Source organism: Ascaphus truei, chromosome 1, assembly GCF_040206685.1.
Source record: "Ascaphus truei isolate aAscTru1 chromosome 1, aAscTru1.hap1, whole genome shotgun sequence".
NCBI lineage: Eukaryota > Metazoa > Chordata > Amphibia > Anura > Ascaphidae > Ascaphus > Ascaphus truei.
This window is the reverse complement of record NC_134483.1, coordinates 329,767,408-329,794,199: the sequence shown is the minus strand read 5'-3', so window position 1 is coordinate 329,794,199 and position 26,792 is coordinate 329,767,408. Positions and strand designations below refer to the sequence as shown.

Here is a 26,792-nt window from a genome sequence, read left to right as displayed (position 1 = left end):
AGAATAAAAGGGTCCGCGGCTGTACCATGTGACATAGCTATGTGGTTTTAAGGATGTGACGTACCTCCTTTGGAGATGACGTGACATTCTTTAAAAAAAAAAAAAAAGAGAGGCGGGCAAAAAAAAAAAAAGAAGAGAGGCGGGCACATGCAACCGGATTGGAGCTGTACCATCTGACCCTAAAATGTGATGTCACAGGCCATGTCCATGAAATGTTTGTGAATTCACTGTATAACCCTGTTCATTTAATGTAACCAGGTATTTTTTATACTGTAACTCTGTGCCCAGGACATAATTGAAAAAGAGAGGTAACTCTCAATGTATTACTTCCTGGTAAAACATTTTTATAAATAAAAAATAAATCTAAATATATAAGGCCCGTTCGTCTCATTTTACCTCAAGAAGCCGACGAGACAACATCCTGTTTTGGATTTACCATGGGTCTTTGGATTGAAGATTAAAGAAAAGATCAAAATAATTACAGATAAAGATAGAAGACGGTGACAGAAGATAAAAGAAGATTTTTTTCATCTGATGCTGGTCTTGAAGGTGGATGGTGTTGGATTGCAGGTGATAACATTGCAGTACGAGAGCTTGCAGATATGTCTGGATTCGGAGGGTGAAGACTTCTAAAGATAAGTAAAATATTTAATATATGAAAATGTTTTTTTTCAGGTTTTTTATTGTATTTATTTTTATGTATTTGCTTGCCCATTGACTGATAATGTATTAACCTGTGCCCCTTTAGGGTACAGATAAATACAGTAACAGCCAATGCATTTTTTGGCAAATGCTTCTTTTCTATTGATTGTTATTTTTTCCATTTCTGTTGATTGTTAAGATTAAATTGTTTTGAATTTAGATGTCTTGTTTGTAAGTACATTTTAGGATTGGTTAGCATATTAAATTAATTATTTGTTTTTTTTGGCTACTGGTTTAAATGCATTAATTGTTTTATTGGCTAGTGTTTAAAATTAATTAATTGTTTTGTTGGTTAGTGCTTTTATTTATTGAATTGATTGGCTGGCTAGTGCTTTTATTTATTTAATTGGTTGGCTAGTGCTTTTATTTATTTAATTGGTTGGCTAGTGCTTTTATTTCTTGAATTGCAGTATTTAGGTGCTTGTGTATCTTTTATTATTGTGTATTTTTGGCCTTCAAGCTTTTTTATTAGGTTGACCATTGAGTGATATAGTGGCTTATCATGCCCATATTATCTGGGATATACAATCAATGGGTACAGGGTGGGTAGGGTTAGGCCTCCTGGGTGGGTAGCTGGGGACGGGGGTAACCCCTTAATTACAATAGCGGTTATTAACTGCTAAAGTGATTAAGGGTTTAGGGGCCATTAGTTTGTATTTTTTCTTGTATTCTTTCTGGCAATGGAGGACATGGGCCTGGAGTATGCTGATGAGGACACCCTTCATGATGGCAAGGGTATGTTGAACATTTTATTTACTTTATGCTGGCTAATGTTTGATTTTATAATGGGCAAATGCACTATTATCTGTATGTGGATAATAGCAATTTTGCTCATTATTGTACTGCAGCGTTTCCCAAATGGGGTTCCGTGGAGCAGTACCAGGGGTTCCGCCTATGGACGGGCCGCCCGCACTCACTGTGCCGGATCTCCCCCTCAACCTTTCCCGAGTCCGCTGTCATGGCTGGAGAAAAGCAGTCTGTAGCTGCAATTTCTCCCTCAGGCATTAGGTGGCGCTGTGCTGCTCAGCTCATGCAGCACCTCCTTCGGCTTGTGCATGCAGCGTGATAAGTTGAGAGATTGAGTGTGTGAGTGTGTGTGTGTGTGTGTGTGTTGTGTGTGTGTGTGAGTGTGTCATGGGCAGGGGGGTGAAAGAGAGACATGGAGAGGTGGGAGGGGGGTGAAAGAGTGACATGGAGAGGTGGGGGGATGAGATAGAGACATGGAGAGGTGCGGGGGGATGAAAACGAGACATGGAGAGTTGGGGGTGCTGTAAGAGACATGGAGAGGTGGGGTGCAAGAGAAAAGTGGGGCGGCTGAAAGAGAAATGGGTAGGGGGTGAGAGACATGGAGAGGTGGGTTGAAAGAGAGATGTGGGGGGAGGGTGAAAGAGAAATGGGGAGGGGGTGAAAGAGAGACATGGGCAGAGGGAGTGAAAGACAGATGCGGGTGGTGAAAGAGAGAAATGAGGGGGTAAACGAGAAACGAGGAGGGGGTGAAAGAGACATGGGGAGGGAGGTGCAAGAGACATGGGGAGGGAGGTGAAAGAGACATGGGGAGAGAGGGTGAAAGAGAGACAGTGAGGGAATGTGAAATAGACATGGGAGCGGGGTGAAAGTGTGACATGGGGGTGAGAGACATATTGGGGGGATGGGGGAGATAGACACTAGGGGAGAAGGGGTGACACACTGGGGGAAGGTGAGAGAGACACTGGAGGGAAGGGAGAGACACATTGGCTGGAGGGAGAGAGCGACACTGGGGTAGGGAGAATGAGAGAGACTGGGGAGGGAGAGTGAGGGAGACACTGAGGAGGGAGAGTGAGAGAGACACTGGGGAGGGAAATAGAGACACTGGGGGGAGGAAGTGACACACACTGGCTGGAGGGAGAGAGAGAGACACTGAGGTGAGGGAGAGACACAGTGGGGGGAGGGAGAGAGACACTGGGGGGAGGGAGCGGTGGGGGTCTTTTAAAAATGTATTGGGGCGGTGGGGGTCTTTTAAAAATGATCTTGAACCCCTTGATCTTGAATGCCTACCTGGTGGTAGTGGGAGGGCTTAACCCCTTCATTACCTTAGCGGTATTAACTACTTTGATTTTTTATCAAAATAGTAATTAAATCTGTTATTTTGCAATATCTATTTCCTATAGTCTGGTATTTTTATTTACCATAATCTAGTGCTGGGATATAGGAAAACAGATGAGTATGTGGTAATTCTTTTTTCATACTTTGTTCCTGGAAGGGAATGAACACTTGCTTTTCCCTATCTATTAAGTGATCCAGACAATCTATCCCTTCTGTCTCCCTGATTTTAAAACATTTTTGCTCTTTTCGTGGAATACATTTTGAGTTTTCCCGGAGAGGCAGATATCTTGATACATTACAGGGCATTCCATACGATCAGTCACTTCGGTGAATAAGCCTCTAAATCTATTGACAAAAATCATGTGATCTTAAAAGCACATGTACAGTATAAAAACATCTATGAATAAAGTTCATTTTGGTTCAAAAATATCCAAAATATCACAATTTACAAGTATACATATCTGCTGACATATCTAAATAAAATGCAAATAAATAATGTTTATCATTCATGAAAATACCAACCATGTTAGCCTCCTGCAATGAGACCTTTTATTGGCCTGCTCTGTGTATGTCATTTTGTCCGATGATTCCCCAAAAAGGTCTCCATCAAAATGATGAAGAACAGGTATATCAGAAGCTGCTGATCCAGGTCTCATATTTGTCGTGCCTTTGAGAACATACAAACCATTATTAAAAACATTGCCAGACAAAAAGAAACAACACTTTTATAGCTTTGAAATTAAAATCACACGTTGCCCTTATACTCTTCATGTACCATAATTTCTAGTGATAACTAACATCACACGTACATCAACAACTGACAGAGTGTAAAGGAAACAACATGCTTATCATTAATAAAATATTATCTATATTTCTAATAGAAATTAAAGAACAAGATCAAATACCAAACAGAGCGTGTTTAAATTTGTACCCAAAGATCTTCCAACCGTTACTATCTGTGGTACATGTAAGAACGGTGTTTATCAAGTTTCAGATGTTTAAAGCAAGCTCCTCAGGTAGGAATTAGACCAGCTGGCATAAAAATTACATACAGTAGTATGAGTACCACTCATCCCCTAACGCTTCCTTCTCCAATCTGTATGCTGTTGTAAGCAGAACAAATTAGTTGGGTGCATAAATGCTCAGAGATATTAGCTCAAAACTATTTAATTCAACACCAGTATACAGTAGATCAAACACAAAAGTGGAATGAGAACCAAAAAAAGCATGGTTTCGTTTTCATGGCTTGTAAATACAGAAAACGTATATGTTCCTCATTCTGCAGGAGCAAATTGGCAAAAAGCTTTCTGGTACAATAGGAGTTACTGTATTCACACTACATTTTTGTTTTTATTTCTGTAGCGCCAAGATTAATTTATATATTTGTGAACTTTAAAGAAATATGTACACCCGCTTTTATTTCACACCTACTGTATTTGCTCTTTAATGTTTTAAGCTATAGAAAGAAGAATAAGTGACACAGTGGTTTGTGAAATGCTCATAAGATTTTATCATTGTTCTTGTTCATGCATGTCAAGTTTATTATAGCCTTCATTCTGTGTAGAAAATGTTACTGTCACTTCACCTGTGCTTTCTGATCCATAAAGATAATCATCAGGTGTAAATCCAGCTCCTAGCAAAGCTGTTCGACAAGCACTTCTAACAACTTCTGTAGCCAGATCCCGGAATTCAGATAAACGGTTTGTTACCTGAAAAATATCATATTCACCTACTTTATATCATAAACACCTACATTTTAAAAGTTGCTTCGGCATTCTTTTGTAGTACATAATAAGTCACTGTTTAATAGAAACTATTTATTTCCAATGACTGTTGTCTAAATGTACAATACGAAAACAAGACATTTTAGCCATCCAAACTCATTTGGCCAGAATAATTATAGTACAAGCACAACTGTTTGAATTAGCAACTAAATCTTGCTGATTGATTACAGAATTCAGTAAATGAGGATCACAATTGACCCACAACCTCAAGAAATAAAACATATATGTGGGCATACAAAACATATACTACAGACTACCCACAGCCAGTATGAATTCTTAAATCTAGACGAGCCCATTAGACTGGATCAAATATAAAAAAGACAGCTCAAGTCAATTACTTTACCTCTTCCAGTTGTTTAAATTGCTTTTCTGTGAATTCCTCCAAAGTGTACGTGTATCCTTTCTCAATCCGGCAAAGCCCCATGTCGCTGATTCGATAACACATTTCTTGAACATTAAGGATGGCAGGACGCAAAGACTTAACAAAGAGAAAAAATGGATGTATAAAAATTAGCTAATCCCCAATTTGTGTCACTTGTTTTCAACAGATGTTTACTGGGTTTATTGTACATAGGTCAGGGAGCACTACAAAGGTTGAGTAATAGTTCATATAATAGTATTCAAAGAATGGTACCCAGGCAAACACGGACCCCCAAGACCCTATTGTAACATCTAATGTACTGTATCTTAAATTGTAGTGTTGGAGGAATAGTACACATGCAAGTAAATTGAGTAGATGGATCTCCGGTATACAGAAGCACTAGGATATTTGTTGCTAGAAACAATGTAAGGAAAACAACCTAGCTATAATTGAAGAAGACTATTATTGGGACAACGTTTTGAATCCTAAGACCCTTCTTCGTGCCCATTCCCGCAACCAATCTCAATCTCAACCACCCCAGTGTACATCTGCGTTGCCCCAAAGGCGGACAGCCTGATGGGGATCCCCAAGAACTGCTCCCCTCTGCACAGGACCAGTGTGCTAAGGGTTAACATGTGCTTATACTTTGTGCAACGTCAACCCCACCCACTGGAATGTTAATGAGCCAAGAGGACAAAAATATCTTTTGTTCACAGATGGAACAGATTCAATCTCAGCCACCCCAGTGTATATCTGTGTTGCCCCAAAGGCGGATAGACTTTGGCGCAGCCGAAGGGCAGCCAAAGGGTGTGAACCATTTGCTGCCGTTCGCTGATGTTTGGTAATGTTAAAACTACTCTATTTCAATCTGAAACTCATAAGCCCTTTATCCCCTGTACCCAATTTTCCAACTCTATCTGTCCATGAAATGTCTGTGAATTCACTGTATAACCCTGTTCTTTTCATTTAACCATGTATTTTTTATAACTCTGTGCCCAGGACATACTTGAAAACGAGAGGTATCTCTCAATGTATTACTTCCTGGTAAAACATTTTTATTAAAAAAAAAACGAGTACAGTGGTGACACACTTTATTCTCTCTCGGCTAGTCCCGCGAATTCGGGTATACTCAGGTGTATTGAGGTTTGTGATCGTTTTCTGCCGGAGTGTATAGCTTTATTTTCCCGGCAGGGATTGAAGCATTTTATTCTGGCTGGCTGCAATACTGCAATGCCGTGTAAAAACAAATGGGGGCGCTTGCGAGCTGTTCTCTTTGAAGCCGTCCCCTATAATGAATTGTAATGCAGTATATATACTGTATATATATATATACTGTATAACAACAACCCCTATAACCCCTAACATAAAGTACTGTACACATACAGTACTGTATATGCACATACATAAATGATACTATGGGCCGGCGGGGGCGAGATGTGTTTGCAGCAGAGAGAGATCCGCAGCTCTCTCTCTGCGCAAACATCGGCACATTAAAAATTATTTTAAATACATTTTTATTTATAGTGTAGATGTGCAGGGGGTCTCGGGAGCTGAACCGCACTGATTTCAGGTCCGGGGACCCCCTGCTCCCCGAGATACAGACCCCTTTATGAAGTGCTGGTATCCCTCTGCGTTTAAAGGTCCCGATCACGTGATCGCGGCCTGTAAACCAAGCAGAGCAGAGGGATACCGGCACCCCCTAAAGGGGCCTGTATCTCGGGGAGCAGGGGGTCCCCGGACCTAAAACTACAGCGGTTCTGCTCCGGAGACCCTCTGCACATGTACAGTATAAATAAAACACATATATAAATAAACACTCGTTCTTTACCTTAGCGGCTATGCGCTATGGTAAAGAAGCAGCATTTCTGTATTTTTAATAATATTGTACAGTGAGCAGGGGGTTCCCTGAGCCAGAAATCTAAACTCAGGGGGCCCCCTGCTCCTGCTCAATATTATTAAAAATACAGAAATGCTGCTTCATTACCATAGCGTATAGCCGCTAAGGCAATGAAGGGGTTAACCCACCGTGCCCGCTTTATTGTGGGTAGCGGGGGTGGGTGAAGGGGGTATTTGGCCCTTGGTGTGAGTTTAGGGCTTGCGGGGGGGTTGCGGGTGCACTTAACCCCTTCACGACCGTAGCAGTTAATACCGCTACGGTCATGAAGGGGTTAAGCCCTCCCGCTACCCCCCCCGCAATCCCTAAACAAGCACCGATGGGGCTAATACCCCCTTCACCCACCCCCACTACCCACAATAAAAAAAATACACACACAGCAGCCGCCAAAAAATAAATAAATAAATCTAAATAAGTAAATAAATAAATGACTATAAATAAATACATTTGAAATACATTTTTATTTATAGTGTAGATGTGCAGGGGGTCTCCGGAGCTGAACCGCACATTCGTCCGTTAAAAATTAGAATTTCAGAACACCTACGTTCTATTAAAAAGAATAATCTAGACTGTACTCTCCGACGAAGCGCCACACAGGCGTGAAACGCGTTAGAGACAGAGGTTTTTTTCCCTGCACCCATGCCTGTCTGCACCATGTTTTTTCAATAAAGAACTTTATTTTTATCAAACTGCTGCTGTCCCGTGGATCCAGTTCTTTGCTGTGCGCTGCATCTCTACACTTGTGGCTACCTGAATCATCTCAACTGGCAGAAGCACGCATTCCAGAAGGCACAATGGGCAAGGTCACGTGAGTTTGTACCTTAAACAGTACACAGAGGTATTTTATTGGTGTTATTACAAGTTGTCAGTACCAGTCCACATTGGCAGTGAGGGGGTGGGGCTCATATATCTCCATTACCCACACTCACCAGGACATTTATTCAGGTCTCAGACACATATACTCACCCATATATACCTCACTCATCAATATATACCTTAAACCCAGCCTATGACCTTCAATCAAGAAATTATTGTTTATTACAAACTTTGTCACTAGAGCACTATATTTGAACAATGTTCTTCTACCTGGTTTCCTACACTATCAATAAAAATGTATTTTAAATGTATTTATTTATATTCATTTATTTATTTATTTATTTAGATTTATTTATTAATTGTGCTGCTGCTGTGTGTGAATTTTTTTTATTGTGGGTAGTGGGGGTGGGTGAAGGGGGTATTAGCCCCATCGGTGGTTGTTTAGGGCTTGCGGGGGGGGTAGCGGGTGCACTTAACCCCTTCACGACCGTAGCGGTATTAACTGCTACGGTCGTGAAGGGGTTAAGTGCACCCGCAACCCCCCCGCAAGTCCTAAACTCACACCAAGGGCCAAACACCCCCTTCACCCATCCCCGCTACCCACAATAAAAAAATTCACGCACTACAGCCCTACAATTAATAAATAAATCTAAATAAATAAATAAATACATGAAGAGAAATAAATATATACTGTATATATATATATACTGTATATATACAGTATATATATAATAACAATCCCTATACATATACAGTATATACTGTGTATATATATACTGTATATATACATACATATATATATATATATATACACACACACACAGTATATACACACACATGATGAACCAATATACAAATACAGTACATGTAGAATGGTTATCAAAATCATACTGTCCTACAAATAACGCTTCTCCATACAGACAGTAATAATAATCCATTTAATAATCCTAACTGATCTTACAATATAAAACATAACATTCCAATCCACACAGTACATTGCATTTACATTGTCTAAATGATGCATAAAATCTATGCACCATATACATTCTGCAAATGAATTTTAACAATATCATTGCAAGCTACTGTACCAGTAAATACAAACACTTCCAAACAAGTCAACTATTTTAACCAATCAAGTAAACAAAAATCAATATATACTGTAAGTACCAACCAGAAAACACAATTTAAAACCAAAGCTAACCCTTACAATACCAAGGATTACATCTATCTAATTGTAAAAAACAGTATACTGTACATTATACACACATTGAAGCATTGCAATAAACAACATACAGTACAGTACATCCCCTGTATCTCCCTGCCTTCAGTGTAATCTGTTTAAAGCCCCCTCCCCCCTAATGTTTCTGTTAAACAGATTACACTGAAGGCAGAGAGATTTAAAGCCCCCTCCCTCCTAATGTTTCTGTTAAACAGATTACACTGAAGGCAGAGAGATTTAACAGAAACATTAGGGAGGGGGGAGGGGGCTTTAAACAGATTACACTGAAGGCAGAGAGATTTAAAGCCCTGTTAAATCTCCCTCCCTGCCTGCATTGCTGTGAGTGCAGTGTATGTAAATGTGGGGAGGGGGGGGGACCCAATGTGCATACTGTGAGGTCTAACCACCCTCACCCCCTACCCACATACCGTTACCCCCCCATCCTGGCCATGGCCCCTCCGCTTCTGCAAAACAGACACAAAAATTAAAACACGCAGAACCACGGAACCAACCCTGAATGTAAAAAAAATAAACCTGGCCTATACATTCAATACATACACCCTCCCCCCCCCCAACACCTACAGTACAATAATGTGCAAAATAATTATTAGCTAGATATGGATAATAGATTAATTGCCCATTATTAAAAACATTAACTAGCATATACAAATAAATAAAGTACTACTGACCTCATCAATACGAAGTGTCCGTCGCCAGCGCCTTCCTTCTCTTGCCCATACAAGACATAGCCAATACCAAGCCAATACATTGCAAGTACATTCAGATATCAATTAACCCCTTAAACACCTTATCGGATAATAACCGCAAAGGTGATTAAGGGGTTAAGCCACACAGGCCCGATACCCACCCTTCACCCATGAATTTGTACTGTGGCTTCATCATGCAACTATATATATATATACTGTATATATATACAGAGAGACAGAGAGAAAGAGAGAGAGAGAGATATATAAAGTATATATATATATATACACACGTTATATACACACCCATGATAAACCAATATACAGTACAAATAAATGTAGAAGGGTTATCAAAAGCATACTGTCCTACAACCAAACACTTCTCCATACAGACACTACATTAAAATCAATTTCCTTTAAAAATCCTAACTGATCTCACAATCTATATCATCACAAACCAATGAAAAACCTCACATTCCAATATATATGATGCATAAAATCTATGTACCATATACATTCTGCAAATGAATCAACCAAGTAAAGAAAAATCAAAAGCCAATACATTGCAATTACATTCAGATATCAATTAACCCCTTAAACACCTTATCAGATAATAACCGCAAAGGTGATTAAGGGGTTAAGCCACACAGGCCCGATACCCACCCTTCACCCATGAATTTGTACTGTGGTTTCATCATGCAACTATATATATACTGTATATATATACAGAGAGACAGAGAGAAAGAGAGAGAGAGAGAGAGAGAGAGAGAGAGAGAGATATACAGTATATATATATACTGTATACACACGTTATATACACACCCATGATAAACCAATATACAGTACAAATAAATGTAGAAGGGTTATCAAAAGCATACTGTCCTACAACCAAACACTTCTCCATACAGACACTACATTAAAATCAATTTCCTTTAAAAATCCTAACTAATCTCACAATCTATATCATCACAAACCAATGAAAAACCTCACATTCCAATATATATGATGCATAAAATCTATGCACCATATACATTCTGCAAATTAATCAACCAAGTAAACAAAAATCAATTAGCAATCATTATTTACATCCCTAAACCTTTCACACTACATCCCGAACAATGAAACCATTAACAAATTCACGCCTAGAGCAGAACAATTAAGCCTTTGAAAAAATGTAAGTACCGACAAAAATACAACCTTTACAACCAAGCCTATCCCTGACCTTCCTCAAACACACAATACAATACCAAGGAATACATCTATCTAATTTTAAAATACTTTAAACTCACAATAAAGCATAGCAGCATACACAAAATAATTTAAAACACATCTAATCCAGCTTTTAAAACATCATCATTTCTTACCCTGAATGTACAGTACAGTATATATCTCTCTAGACATATATACATACATACATACATACAGTGGCAAGAAATGATATACAACAAAAAAAAAAAAATACACATGTTAAAAAACCTTTTGAAAAAATTAACAAGTTAAATAAAATACATTTCTTTAGTTAACTTACCATTACTTGCCCCCACCGATTCCCGTTGCGCAGCTTACTCACGAACCAATCCACGATCAGGAACCCATAAAATAAAAAACCATAAAATAATAAAGATTAAACTAAAAATCCAAATCAATCCACGGGTCTTCTACTTGTAATCCATCTTCATCTGTATTCTTCTTTCTTCTATCTCCTTCCAGCGGGGCGGGGCGGGGTCTTCTCCCCGTCTGCGGCCACGCCCTGGTCTTCTTTCTTGCCCGGAGGTCCATCCTCCGGGGCGTCTGGCTTCAAAATGAGACGACATAGGCTTTTAAAGGCCTATGACGTCACATTTTTCGTCATGGTTCCCACGGTCCTGATTGGGCCGTGAAAACCATGTGTTTTGGCCGACAAAAAAAAAATGATGACGTCACTTAAAGGGAATGAAAGCACAGCCAATCAGAATGGCTTTGCTTCAATTGCCTTTAAGATGACGTCATGAAAAGGCACATGGCCGTGCACACATGGTACTAGAGCGTGGGAACGTTATCCCTACTCTGATTGGCTCTGGTATACCATGTGTCAGGGGCTTGGGGGAGAAAGGATGTGACGTCAATGAAAACCTGTCACGTGGTACGGTAGCCAATCAGAGCGTGGGAACTCCATCCCTACTCTGATTGGCTACCGTACCACTGTATATATACGCACTGTATATATATATACTGCATTATAATTCATGAATTTATGCCATCTGGTGGACACGCGAAGCATTGCAGCCTATTAAATCCTGATCATTATCATTTAACAGATCAGCCGCCCGTCAGCCAGGCATGAACCGTGGCTGGGAAGGCAAACGCAACGCAGCTTGTCAGAGGTGAGGAGCGGCGCATTCCAGGTATCTGCCAGGTACAAACTGGTTATTTGCTCGAATAAAGTGTGTCGCAGCAGTATGTGGTACTTTCCTATTTCAATAAATGTGGATCCTAGTATACAGTTAGGTTCGGAAATAATTGGACACTGATACAAGTTTTGTTATTTCGACTGTGTACCAAAATAAATTCAAGTTACAGTTAAATAATGAATAAGGGCTTAAAGTGCAGTCTATCAGCTTTAATTTGAGGGTATTCACATCCAAATTGGAGGAAGGGTTTAGGAATTACATCTCTTTAATATGTAGCCCCCTCTTTTTCAAGGGACCAAAAGTAATTGGTGAATTGACTCAAAAGCTGTTTCATGGACAGGTGTGGGCTATTCCTTCGTTATTTCATCATCAATTAAGCAGGTAAAAGGTCTGGAGTTGATTCCAGGTGTGGCATTCGCATTTGGAAGCTGTTGCTGTGAACCCACAACATGCGGTCAAAGGAGCTCTCAATGCAAGTGAAACAGGGCATCCTTAGGCTGCAAAAAAAAAAGAAAATCCATCAGAGAGATAGCAGGAACATTAGGAGTGGCCAAATCAATAGTTTGGTACATTCTGAGAAAAAAAGAACGCACGGGTGAGCTCTGCAACACAAAAAGGCCGGGATGTCCACGGAAGACAACAGTGGTGGATTATCGTAGGATCCTTTCCATGGTAAAGAAAAACCCCATCACAACATCCAGCCAAGTGAAGAACACTCTCCAGGAGGTAGGCACATCATTATCGAAGTCTACCATAAAGAGAAGACTTCACGAGAGCAAATACAGAGGGTTCACCACAAGGTGCAAACCATTCATAAGCCTCAAGAGTAGAAAGGCCAGATTAGACTTTGCCAAACAATATCTAAAAAAAGCCAGCCCAGTTCTGGAACAGCATTCTTTGGACAGATGAAACTAAGATCAACCTGTACCAGAATGATGTGAAGAAAAAAGTATGGAGAATGCTTGGAACGGCTCATGATCTGAAGCATACCACATCATCTGTAAAACACGGTGGAGGCAGTGTGATGCATGGGCATGCATGGCTTCCAATGGCACTGGGTCACTAGTGTTTATTGATGATGTGACAGAAGACAGAAGCAGCTGGATGAATTCTGAAGTGTATAGGGATATATTGTCTGCTCAGATTCAGCCAAATTCAGCAAAGTTGATTGGACGGTGCTTCACTTTACAGATGGACAATGACTCAAAACATACTGCAAAAGCAACCCAGGAGTTTTTTAAGGCAAAGAAGTGGAATATTCTGCAATGGCCGAGTCAATCACCTGATCTCAACCCGATCGAACATGCATTTCACTTGCTGAAGACAAAACTTAAGGCAGAAAGACCCACGAACAAACAACAACTGAAGACAGCTGCTGTAAAGGCCTGGCAAAGCATCACAAATGAGGAAACCCAGCGTTTGGTGCTGTCCATGCATTCCAGACTTCAAGCAGTCATTGCCTGCAAAGGATTCTCGACAAAGTATTAAAAATGAACATTTTATTTATGATTGTGTTCATTTGTCCAATTACATTTGAGCCCCTGAAATAAGGGGACTGTGTATGAAAATTGTTTCAATTTCTAAACGTTTCATACAATATTTTTGTTCAACTCCTTGAATTAAAGCTGAAAGTCTGCACTTCTATTGCATCTCGGTTGTTTCATTTCAAATCCATTGTGGTGGCGTATAGAGCCAAAATTATGAAAATTGTGTCAGTGTCCAATTATTTCTGGACCTAACTGTTTTCAGAATCAGTTCTTCCTTGATTTCTTCAATCATGTAGAGATCTGCCGTTCCGTCTATGTACTGGATGTAGCATTACATCCAGATTTAAACATTGCCCCCCTAATAGTCTTCTTCAATTATAGCTAGATCGTTTTCCTTACATTCTTTATGGCAACAGATACCCTATTGCTTCTGTAAACAACAGATACATGTGTGCTATTCCCCCCACACATATCTACAGATAAGCATTTTCCTTATGTTATTTTTTCTGATAATCTGTGAAAATTGTCTCTTGCTAAATATTTGTGAATTTATCTGATGAATTTGTCTCTAAAGAGATTACTATTCATTGTTAAATTGTCTAACAAGGCTCATTATATTTTATTAGTTTGTGTTGCATTTTTTCCTTTATGACTGCTGGGGATAACATTTAAGATACATTGGTTTTGTTGTGTTGTGCTTGCATCCCCAGTGCAACCAAAACCAATATCTAGCTCAGTGTTTTTCAACCAGGGCTCCTAGGAACCTTTGGGTCTTGTAGGCATCTCTAAAAAGTTGCCTGCAATTTTCATGTAATTTTAAAATTGTACCAAATACAGAAGAATTCACAATGCATCTGATCTAATAGCAGACACGCTATTAGAGAGAATTGGGGTTCCTTAAAATGCATCTAAATTCGGACGCACTATTAGAGAGAGTTGTGGTTCCTTACAATGCGTCTGATTTCAGACTCGCCATTAGAGCAGGTTACAAAGGTCAGCCAGAAACTGTTGTGGGTTAAAGTTTCTAAATGTTCTAGTGAGGAGAACTTCAAGCCCTAAAGTTCTCCTCACTAGAACATTTAGAAACTTTAACCCACAACAGTTTCTGACTGACCTTACCAACTGCCCTTGGCACAGAATCGATTTAATTCCCCACCCTGATTCTGAACTCGACTATTTCCAATCAGAGTTCATAAAAGTCTGTGATACCCATGCTCCACTACGCAGAATAAGGGTACGGGGGCCCACCTTCCATGGGTTACAACTGACCTTATAGCACTCTGCCAGTTCAGGGATGCCTTGTGGAAAAGCTAAAAAGTAACTGGCACTACCAAGGATCTCAATCACTACAGATGCCTGGGGAACATGTGCACAAGGCAAACAAGGAATGCAAAAGCACAATATTACTCTGACAATCTCCACCAGAATACATCAAACCCAGCTAACTTCTGGAAGGTTATCAACAATATATTCCAGCCTTCTAACCATCAACAACCAAGTAATATCACAAAGGGGGCTATTACTCTGACAAACCCCACTGACATTGCAAATGCATTCAATGATTACTTTGTGGGGTGTGCCACTAACTTATTAGCGAAACGTAACCCAAACCACAAACCTGAATCTCATCGCAACCCAAACCACCCCCTTCCAACACTGCCCAGTATCCGATGAGGAGATTACACAAGCGCTCCTCAAATTAAAACTAAGCAGCCAATGTGGACCTGACTTACTACAATCTAGGTTCCTAAGACTTGGTGCCTCAGCCATTGCCAAACCAATTGCTTTCATAGTCAACTCTATCCTGTCTGCAGACCATATCCCTAAGACCTGGAAAACTGCCAGAGTTGTCCCAATGATCAAAAGTGGGGACAAAAACACTGTCCCAAACTACAGGCCAATCTCCCTTCTCCCAATTCTATCCAAAGTCATGGAAAAATGTGTCCACTCCCAATTAAGTGATTACTATACCAAGACAAATTTCCCTAGCCAATTCCAATCTGGCTTTTGCCCCAAACACTCCACTTTAACTACCCTGCTAAAAGTTTGCAATGAAATCCAGTGTGGAATGGAACGGGGACAACTCACTGGTGCAATATTCCTAGATTTTGCAAAGGCTTTTGATATTTTTGATCATGCTGTCCTGCTTAACAAACTCCAGAGCTCTCGAATAGGGAAGCATGCTTTAAACTGATTTCAGTCCTACCTATCAGGTAGATCCCAACATGTGTCCATCTCAGGCTCTAACTCCAACCCCCTGGATATCACCTGTGGTGCCCCGCAAGGCTGTGTTCTGGGGCCCCAACTCTTCTCAGTGTTCATTAATGATCTTCCCACAGCTTGTAAGGAAGCTTCAATACACATATATGCAGATGACACAATCCTGTATGCACACAACCATAGCCTTCCGACCTTCAACACATATTTCAGTCTGACTTTTTGAGACTCAAAAACTGGATTTCCCAAAACAAACTGTTTTTAAACACTGACAAGACTATAACAATGGTATTTGGGACCAAGACTAAATTTTAAAGCTTCCAGTGACCGAGGTCCAGATCAGAACCAACGCTAACACCACCCTAACTCCAGTCACTAGTTTTAAATACTTGGGCATATGGTTTGACTCCCACTTAACATTCGGGATGCACATTGATACCCCAACATCCAAGACCTATGCCAAACTAGGTGTACTTTACAGGAACAAATCCTCCCTAAGTCTGCTGGTCAGAAAGTGTATCGCACAGCAGATGCTAATGCCAATTATCGACTATGAAGACATAGTATATGGCTCAGCACCCCAAACCCACCTTAGCAAGCTTGACACTCTCTATAATTCAATATGCCGTTTTGTTCTCCAATGCAACTACAACACACATCACTGCGAAATGCTCAAAGAACTAGATTGGTCATCACTCGAGTCTAGGCGCAAAGTTCACCTTTGCTGTCTTGCCTTTAAATACTTTCTGGGTAAGCTACCCGCCTATCTGAACAAGCTCTTCACCCCTACCACATGCAGCACTTATCATCTGAGATCAGACTCCAAAAGACTGTTCATGGTCCCAAAGCTCAACAAAGTATTTGGCCGTTCCTCCTTCTCTTACCGTACACCCCAAAACTTGAACAACCTACCGGAGACTCTCACATCCACCACCAGTTTAAGTTCTTTTAAAACTAAGGCTGTCTCACATTTTAATCTGGTCTGTAACTTTCATAAGCCTATAATATATATTTTCTTTAACTGTGCATGCAATGTCTTGTATATAATTATACCCTGTTCATTTATGTAACTGCATTTGTAACCATGTATTATTTGTCTTACTCTATGCCCAGGACATACTTGACAACGAGAGGTAACTCTCAATGTATTACTTCCTGGTAAAACATTTTATAAATAAATAAATAAAATACAAATGTCCCGCGCTCTCCCTTAAGGCATTTAAATGAAATGCCGGGGGCCTCTGCAGCTTCTCCTACCTGGTCTTCGGCAACGCGTCACCATGGTAACCCGGCATCAAATTACACCACGTGACCCTGACCCCATTATGTAATTTGACACCGGAACCGAGCATGCGGGGGGGGGGGGGGGAAGTGCAAGCTGGGAGATAAGCAGGCAGGAGGGCCCAGGTTCAAAACTTTGCGCACCCCTTGATTAAGGTAAGCAGCAATAAATCTATGAATTTGCAATGTAAGGATACGTACTGCGTTAATAATGAACAGGTTCTCCTGCAGAGCCTTGCGACATTCGCTGATTCTCTTGGATCGCACATTCTTCCTCCATACAACGAATGCTTTCCATTTTCGAAAGAGTGCAAAGGTAGGAATACGCTTTAATGCCTTGTGGTAAAGATATTCTTGCTTCCAGCGATCAAGCTCCAGGAACAAAACGTCCCCATTACATATATGGGTGACTCCTCTTTCACTTATAGTGTAGTAGTCATTTTTGTTTATCTTTTCATGGCTTACGATTCTAAAGAGAAGTTTGTTTCATTATTTAAAAAAAATCATTGAATATGTTTTACAGTATATTTAAATTACAAAAGAATGAGCCAAGAGAAGGAGAAGTATTTGTCACAAAAAAAACATGAACTTGCCCTATTAACATTGTTGCAGAACTGGTGTAATTTATTATGCCTACCTGTCTCCTGTGTCTCGACTCTTATCCGTGCCACCGCGGAGGCCGCACCCCCCTCTCTCATTGGTCATGCTCTCCCATATATGCCACTTGCACTTTGGCTGAACATAGTTCCAGTTAGCACTGTTCTCCCACTTCCTGGTTCCTTGTACTGCCTTGTCTTGTTCCCTGCTGCCTTGCTTTCAGATTGACCTCCGCTGTACCGACCCAGCTATTACTTTGGACTCCTCACTTCTGGCTTACCGACTCGGCTTACCTCAGACCTTCCGCATCTCTCAATCACGACCACGGCTTACGGATCTATACGCTTCTACTGGCTCCAACCCCTGACCACGGCTAAACGGACACTGACCATTCTACCGGCTCCTACCTCAGACCTCGGCAAGTACCTAACCATTCTACTCTCTCCAATCCTGACCCGGCTGCCTGATCATCCGTACTCCAGACGTGCCCCTGTGGCTGTAGGTGGCGTTTATACCCATTCCCACCTCAGTACCTTGTTGGTGACTAGGGAGCTAGGAGACAGTGTAGAACTGAAGGCATTAGATCCTGCGCGCTGGGATCAGCTGGTGCCTCGGCACTGATCTGCCTCTTCCGGTTTGCGTAGCCCATATGCTGCAGTCTGACACGTCACTTTCGCTGGCTGATTTTACAGTGTCTTCCTCGACACAAATGGTAGTTGCACAGGACAACTCTGATGCTCTACCACAAAGCGTTTCACACACTAATGTGCTTCGTCAGGTGGTCTAAATGAGTTCATTTAATTCCATAATGACCAGGTGGGCTTCACCCCCACCTAACAGGCCTCGAACAATGTCCACCAAAATGCAGATATTACCCATAGGATTCATTCCGAGAGGACCCCAGTCCTGCTGCTGTCATTCAACACAGAAAAAAGCCTTTGATAGACTGAACTGGAACTTTCTGTTATCTGTCCTGAGGTCTATGGGGTTCTCAGGAAAGTTTTTTTAAGGCGGTATATGCATTGTATGATTCCTCCTCAGCTAGAGTACGGTGCACGGGCCTACTCTCAGAGATGGTTCGCATAACTAACAGCACCAGACAAGCATGTCCCCTATCCCCTCTTCTATTTGCTTTGTCTATTGAGCAATGTGGGGTGGTAGTAGGGAAGAAATAATATAAGGTGTCGTTATTTGGCAATTTGGAGAACGTATTCCTAACCATCTTAAAACCCCTTACATCCCTCCTCAATTTGTCCTGGAGAATTATGGAACGATCTCAGGCTTTAAAAGAAACCATATCAAATCGCTGGCCCTAGACATGCACTTATCAAAAGATATGATTAAGCTCCTTAAGCTTAACTTTGATTTCCAGTGACAGCCTCACTCTCTCCCTTATATCGGAGTAAACATTATAAAAACACTCAACTCTATCTATAGACTAAACTACCCAAAATTAATCAGAGATCTAAAGAAAGTCCTAGAAACATAAAGCAAATACAATATTTCTTGGCTAGGAAGAATCACATCTGTTAAAATTAACCTCATCCCTAGAATCATGTTTTTATTCTGCACATTATCAATCCAAGTCTCAACCAGAGACATGAAAGACCTCCAATTTCATATTGCTCGATTTGTGTGGGGGGTGCAGGGGTAAACGACCCAGGATAAATTGTTAAATCACGTAAAGACCTACCGATTGTGGGGGACAAGTCCTCCCTAACTTGATGAAATACTACTATGCTTCCCAACTCGGACAGATTCTCTTAAGAATTTTCGACATGGAGAAGTCTGTGTCCAGTCCAACAAATATAGACTCCACCCTCTGGATAAAAAAGCTGTGTGTGCTGAGCACGCGCATAGTAAGTGAAACTTCTTTGACTTTTGTCACAGAAATTGTATTTGTGTTGGTGATGTTTTAATTAAAAATCAAAATACAATTTCAGTTACAAAACGCAAATAAATTTGACTTAGAATGCGCGTGCTCGGCACACATCCCATGTATTAGCTATTTGCACTAAGTGTGAATTCCTTGTGTGTATGTGTGTCAGTGTGTGTGTATGTCAGTCAGTCAGTCAGTCAGTGTGTGTGTGTGTGTGTGTGTGTGTGTGTGTGTGTCAGTCAGTGTGTGTGTATGTGTGTCAGTCAGTGTGTATGTGTATTTGTGTCAGTGTGTATGTGTAAGTCAGTGTGTGTGTCAGTCAGTGTGTGGGGGTGTGTGGGTGGGTCAGAGTGTGCGGGGGTGTGTGGGTGAGTCAGTCAGTGTGCGGGGAGGGGTGGGTGAGTCAGTCAGTGTGCGGGGAGGGGTGGGTCAGTCAGTCAGTGTGTGGGGAGGTGTGGGTGAGTCAGTCAGTGTGCGGGGAGGGGTGGGTCAGTCAGTCAGTGTGCGGGGAGGTGTGGGTGGGTCAGTCAGTCAGTGTGCGGGGAGGTGTGGGTCAGTCAGTCAGTGTGCGGGGAGGTGTGGGTGGGTCAGTCAGTCAGTGTGCGGGGAGGTGTGGGTGGGTCAGTCAGTCAGTGTGCGGGGAGGTGTGGGTGGGTCAGTCAGTCAGTGTGCGGGGAGGTGTGGGTGGGTCAGTCAGTCAGTGTGCGGGGAGGTGTGGGTGGGTCAGTCAGTCAGTGTGCGGGGAGGTGTGGGTGGGTCAGTCAGTCAGTGGGGGGGTGTGGGTCAGTCAGTGTGGGGGGGGTGTGGGTGGGTCAGTCAGTGTGTGGGGGGGGGTGTGGGTGGGTCAGTCAGTGTGTGGGGGGGGGGTGTGGGTGGGTCAGTCAGTGTGTGGGGGGGGGTGTGTGTCAGTCAGTGTGTATGTGTGTGTGTGTGTGTGTATGTGAGTCAGTGTGTGTGTATGTGAGTCAGTATGTGTGTATGTGTCAGTGTGTATGTATGTGTGTGTGTGTGTCCTGCCCCCCTCTCTCCTGACTCTCCCCAGCACACTTGTCCTCCCCCCAGCACACTTGTCCTCCCCCCAGCACCCTTATCCTTTCCCTGCACCCAGACCCTTTCAGCAGTCCGCCCCCCCGCCCCCCCCCCCCCCCCCCGCCCCCCATTCCTACCAGATCGCGGCACAGAGGAGATGGAGGCAGTGTCGGCGGGGGGAGAGGGAGAAGCGCGTCATCGTCAGCTGGAGCCGACTCAGAGGCTTCTGATGGTGCTGTGGGGGACGTGGGGGACGCAGCGCACTCATCACCCCCCTCCTCCCCCCCCGTTACCGGAGCAGGAGCAGTTCTATGCCTCGGCCGGGGCATGCACCGGGAGGAGAGGCCGCAGGAGATCAGTGCCTGCATAGAGCCCCGGGGAGCAGTGTGGGCTTCAGTGTCCCTGTGAGGAGAGTCATGGCGTCTCGAGCGTCACCATGACTACCGGGCATGCGCAGCATATCAATGGGCGGGGAACGGGCGGGGAATCAGCGGCGCCGTCACAACTGCGCATGCGCGGCATGGCAGCGGCCGTTAGGAGCGGCGGCTATAGCCGCCGCATATGTCACGATGTGTGGGGGGGGGGCTCGGGTGGGGGGGTACGGGGGGGGGGGGCGATTAGGAGCGGCGCTGGCGGCTATCGCCGCCGCCGCCGCCGCATCTGATTTGTGGAGCGGGTGTGATGTCAGTGTTGGGGTCGGGCTGAGCCAGAACACAGCCCGGCCTCAACTGCCAGCACTGACGTCACATCCGTTTCATTTCTGTCTCCACAATTCTTTTTTGCCCCATCACGAATGAGGTGCCACTAAGGAAGTTTCACTTCAATAAAAACAGGTAGACCAGCTGGCTTACTGTCCCATCCAGTGATCAGGCATTCTCTGCTCTATGAGACTTCCTAAAATGTAAGTACAGTCTAACTAACAAGCTAACAAGCAACCGCTCAGATATGATCCTACTATTTAGTAATCCAGAATTTGAGCAGTGACTGCGGGGCTGCCCGAGGTGGCCATCAAGACAGACAGTAGGCTTCAAAAGAATTAAAGATATGATATCAATCACAGGCCTGAAAAAAAATTCCTGACCTACAGGAGAGTAATAAACTGCCCTGCTCAAAACTGTTTAGATACCTACAATTGAAGCACTTTGTTATGCAATATCACTCAAATCAATATCCCTCTTCTTCAACAAGTTTTGAGATAATGTTTAACGACGAGTATCTAAATAAAGCATTGGTCTCTAACCTTATCATAATATGCAAAAAGAGTAATGGGAAAAATGCTAATGTAGCCCCGAGGTGAAATTTGACTCCCTGGCCCCCCTCCGCGCTTACCGGGTGGTCGCGGGTGCCGCCGGAGGCAGCGGTGGACCCGCCGGCGCTTCACGAGGGTGGGGGCCAGTGAAGGGAGCGCTCGGCATCCCTGGAGGTTCGGGCGGCTCCGAGAGCAGGGCGCCGCCATCAGCCGTCAGGTCGCGCATGCGCGGTAGCAGGCAGGCGCAGGGAAGGCCCCAGGGAGATCGCGCGAGGGCAGGAAAGAGAGTAGAGAGATTGAGGCGTCCATTAGGGGTTCGCGCATGCGCAGGGCAAGCGCGCACGCGGCCCCAATGCTTAGGCAGCCCCCTGGGAACTACAATTCCCAGGAGGCTTAGGGAGACAGGCATCAGGTGCCTGAGAGTGGCCAATAGGGCTGGAGGAAGCTCAGCCCGGGAATATAGATACATTTCCCGGGCTTTGCTGCATCAGTCAGGCAGAGGAGAAGGAAGGGTGCAGGGAGCGCGTGGCTCCTGTACCGAGGTAAGGGTTCTCCCTAGATCCCCAGGCAGGCCCCAATTCCCGGTAAGGGCAGGGGGTAACTGAAGAGGGACGGCCATAGCTAGGGAGGTGACCCTTAGGTGTGGAAGGTGCAGTTTGGCAGTGCCACAGCGGAGAGGGCTGTGGGCACTGGCAAAGAGGCACAGTGTGCATGCAGTGGAATTGCTGCGGGATCCAGGTGGCTGTGTGTGATTGCAGCTGTCTGTGTGTGTTGTCGCTGCATGTGCTGGTCGCAGTGCGTGCAGTGTGTGTGAAGCGTGTGTGGATCCCTGCAGGCTGACAGTGTGAGCGGTGTGTCAGCTGCAGGTGCTTTAGGAGTAGCTAGTAGCCAGTTACAGATAGGACTGGGTAGCTAGGGGAAGGGGGGCAGGTTATTGTTCCACAGGCCCTAGGAGTTTTCCCCAAGCCACCCCAGGTTGCGGTTCCTCAGGGACAGGCCCTAGGTTAGGGTTGCTGTCACTCTAGAAGTAGTTGTGATAGAAAGCGAATAGCTGCGGTTGCTGTTCCCATGCGGTTGGTGTTGCCGTGATCCGGTTGGAGTTCCCGGGAAGCGGTGGGACCCTCGTTGGGGTCCACGGCGGAAGTACCTGAATAAGGATCAGACGGACGTCTGACCCTTTGAGAAGTGTGTGGCGGTCCCGAGCATCGGAGTGCTCGAAAGGTACCTCTGAAATATAAGTGCACCAACTGGGCCCTAGCTTAATATAGTGACTGCGCAGTCACCCACGACCTTTCGTAGGAGTACGAGACATTGGGTGTGGGGGATCACAGGACACTGGGTGGGGAACACCAGACATTGGGCTGAGGTGATGCGGGTAGAGCATCAGGTGATGTCATGTTATGTTATGTTATGTAATGAGGTTATGTGTGTGTGTTACTGCACCGACACACTTTATTCGAGCAAATACCCGGTATGTACCTGGCAGATACCTGGAATGCGCCGCTCCTCACCTCTGACAAGCCCCGTTGCATTTGCCTTCCCAGCCTGGGTTCATGCCTGGCTGATGGGCGGCTGATCTGTTAAATGATAATGATTAGGATTTAATAGGCTGCAATGCTTCGCGTGTCTACCAAATGGCATAAATTCATGAATTGTAATGCAGTATATATATATGTAGTGTGCAGTATTGCAGCCAACGGGAATAAAATGCTTCAATCCCTGCCGGAAAATAACTCAATGCACTCGGGCAGAAAACAGTCACAAACCTCAATACACCCGGGTATACCCGAATTCGTGGGACTAGCCGAGCTCGAATAAAGTGTGTCGCCAGTGTAAGTAAAGTGTTAGTTTGGTTTATCATCTACGTGTGTTATTGTATTTCTTACCCAGGGCTATCTTTCCTAACGGGGGATCCTGGGTAAGTGGAGGCGCTGCACCAGGTATGGTAAGGGTTTCCCCAGGCTCCCAGCTAGCGGAGGCTCAGATCTCCTGGAGCCACAGGTGTTAGGCAGTATCAGTAACCCTTTAGGAGCAGGTGTGTTGCCGGGAAAGGGACCGGTTAGACCACGAGGGGCCAATGTGAGATTGGGTGGGTCGGCCGGTTCACAAAAAGGGTTACATTTGGAGGCGCTGCTGAGATATCAGACCTGGGGTGCCCTGTACATGTTTTTCTAATCTGTGTCCTATTTTTGTTTCGCCATGGGGAAGCCCTCAAGGCGGAGAAAGCCACGTGCTAAGTCCCCGGCCGCGCGGGAAAATGTTGCCAACAGTTATCCAGGACTGGCGGGAAAACCCGAGCCCCGCCCCCACACTGTGAGAAACTCAGTTTTGCAACATTCCCCAAAAGACTGTGCTGCCCCTCCTCTAGAGTCCACCAGGGGGAGGGAGTGTCTTGAGCAGAGATCAGAAATTTCTGTTCCCCCTCAGGAAAGCCAGGGATGCCAAGAAAAACACCCTTGGCTGTATAGGATCATACGGGCCCCCCAATTAGCTTTGCCAATGGTGGTGTGCCCGTGTGCGTTAAAGGACTGGAAGGTGACGGGTGGCTGGACGGATGGGTCCCCTGAGTTAGCCCTCGCCCTCACGATGACCGTGGTAGACGGGGAAGAATGCCTGCACGGCCGTCTGAATGAGTGTGAGTGTGCCGTTGGTGAGCTGACCCAAGGGCCTAAGTGCCCTGACTGCGCGGCGCAGTTCCTGCAACCCAAACCGCCAGCGGAAAAGGACTCTGTTACAGAAATGGAGTGTTCCATCCCCGAGGATGAGAGAGACTGCCAGGGGTTACACCCTGATGTGTATGAGCCCTGGAATTTGCCAGGAATGGAGGTCACGATGCTAATGTGCCCCTGCCTGAGTGGAGCCCTTAAAGATGGAGTCGAACCATCTCAGTTACAGTTAGGTTTCAGGTCAACTGAGGTGGATGGAGAAACATTTACCCAGTGTTGGAGCCTCAAATGTGGCTGTAATCGGAGGGAGGCACTGGCATGGGAGCCCCAATGTGAGTGTTGCGGGGCCTGGTTCCTAAAGCCTATCCTGCCCCCGGCGGCGGAACCAGCCGAGAAAGAAGAGGAGGAGCCGGACATCCCTCCTACAGTAAATGATACTTGTCCTCAGTTTGTTTTGATTGCAGAGGCCTCCGGGGACCCGGGTGTCCAGACCACTGTTGCAGACCCTCTCAAAGGGGACGTGCAAATGGAGGAGCAGGAACCTCTGATGGCGGGACCTGCGGAGAAAGAGGCGCCTGATGGTGCTACCGAGGTGGGTGAAGCCGCTCCTGAATTGTCCACTTCAACGATGGAGGTGGTGGAGGGGCCGTGTGCCCAAATGAACTTTCCAGACGCTGAGGCGGAGCCGCTGAAGGCGGAGCTCCAGATGGCGGAACCCCCGATGTCGGTTCCAGATCCGGTTCCCGAGCAAGAACCACCGAGACCAGAACCACAGATCCCGGAAGGCCAGGGTAAGGTGTTTATACCCCCACCCTTGTGTGATGAGTCCAGCGACCAACCGAGTGTGGTGATGCGCCTGCCGGCGGACCACTCCAGTGAGGTGACCGAGCCAACCACCTCAACTGATGCAGACCATGATGTGGGCCCGTGTGCCCTGCAACGGCCAGTCCGGCCTACCACCGAGGTACCAGCGGTCCCAGGCTTGGGATCAGTACCTGCCGACAACGACAGGGGTAAGTTGACTGCCCCAGGGGTGTCGGGTGTGAGCTCCCCGGTGATCGTGGAGCCTGGTGACTCCAGAGGTAGGGTCACCTGGGCGATGGGCTCACCCCTTCATCGCATCCTGGTGGAGGTGTCTCCCCCAGAAGATCTCTGCAGATCGTGGGACAAACTCGACCTCACCAAGGTATCCGGTGTAGCGGACCGGAGCGACACATACTCCTGCACGAGGAGTCTCCAAGCTTGGCCTTCTCAAGACCCGGGCCTACCCGGAGAAGTGGTGCCGTCCGCGGAAGAAGTCACCGTTAAAGGGATTGCTGACAAAGACAAAGACAAGGACAAAGACTCTGTTGAGACCGCTCTGGTAGTTGTGGCCTCCCCCAGGTGCGCGATGGAGCGCTATGTTCGCCATGTGGTGGATCGAGGCAAGAGACTGAGCCTTCCTGTCTCCCGTGAGACGAGACCGGAGGATCCGGCAAGGGTCAATACCCAGGACCCCTTACTATTTTTTCTGCGAGAGGGAGAAGGTGGGTTGGTGCAAGGGACAGGTCTTGAGCTCCAAAAGACTCACAGGAGTCAAGGTGGGATACCCTCACCCAGTCTGTTAGGGGCACTCCAATCTGAGACTCAGCTGGCCTCGGGTATCCATGTGGGTATGTTGGGTACACATGGGAAATTGCTTGTATGTGATGTACTGTTAACAATGCATTTTCCATTATATAACAATATGTATGGTTGCTACCCAAGCGAGGGCGTTGGGATTCTGCGAGGGGGAGAATGTAGCCCTGAGGTGAAATTTGACTCCCTGGCCCCCCTCCGCACTTACCGGGTGGTCGCGGGTGCCGCCGGAGGCAGCGGTGGACCCGCCGGCGCTTCACGAGGGTGGGGGCCAGTGAAGGGAGCGCTCGGCATCCCTGGAGGTTCGGGCGGCTCCGAGAGCAGGGCGCCGCCATCAGCCGTCAGGTCGCGCATGCGCGGTAGCAGGCAGGCGCAGGGAAGGCCCCAGGGAGATCGCGCGAGGGCAGGAAAGGGAGTAGAGAGATTGAGGCGGCCATTAGGGGTTCGCGCATGCGCAGGGCAAGCGCGCACGCGGCCCCAATGCTTAGGCAGCCCCCTGGGAACTACAATTCCCAGGAGGCTTAGGGAGACAGGCATCAGGTGCCTGAGAGTGGCCAATAGGGCTGGAGGAAGCTCAGCCCGGGAATATAGATACATTTCCCGGGCTTTGCTGCGTCAGTCAGGCAGAGGAGAAGGAAGGAGTAGGAAGGGTGCAGGGAGCGCGTGGCTCCTGTACCGAGGTAAGGGTTCTCCCTAGATCCCCAGGCAGGCCCCAATTCCCGGTAAGGGCAGGGGGTAACTGAAGAGGGACGGCCATAGCTAGGGAGGTGACCCTTAGGTGTGGAAGGTGCAGTTTGGCAGTGCCACAGCGGAGAGGG

The 26,792-nt window shown here is 45.2% G+C and overlaps 1 protein-coding gene across 4 annotated transcripts in view; it reads right to left on the bottom strand.

Moving 5' to 3' along the window:
• The window catches only part of DNAH6 (dynein axonemal heavy chain 6), a 448,872-nt gene that overhangs the window by 391,182 nt on the left and 30,898 nt on the right, over positions 1 to 26,792 (bottom strand). For all 4 annotated transcript variants that reach the window (XM_075607019.1, XM_075606995.1, XM_075607010.1 and 1 more), the window contains 4 exons: positions 17,139 to 17,406; positions 4,912 to 5,046; positions 4,370 to 4,493; positions 3,307 to 3,451 (listed from right to left, as the gene is read on the bottom strand). In XM_075607019.1, the coding sequence (XP_075463134.1) occupies positions 3,307 to 3,451; positions 4,370 to 4,493; positions 4,912 to 5,046; positions 17,139 to 17,406 (672 nt within the window). The remainder of the gene's footprint in view (positions 1 to 3,306; positions 3,452 to 4,369; positions 4,494 to 4,911; positions 5,047 to 17,138; positions 17,407 to 26,792) is intronic.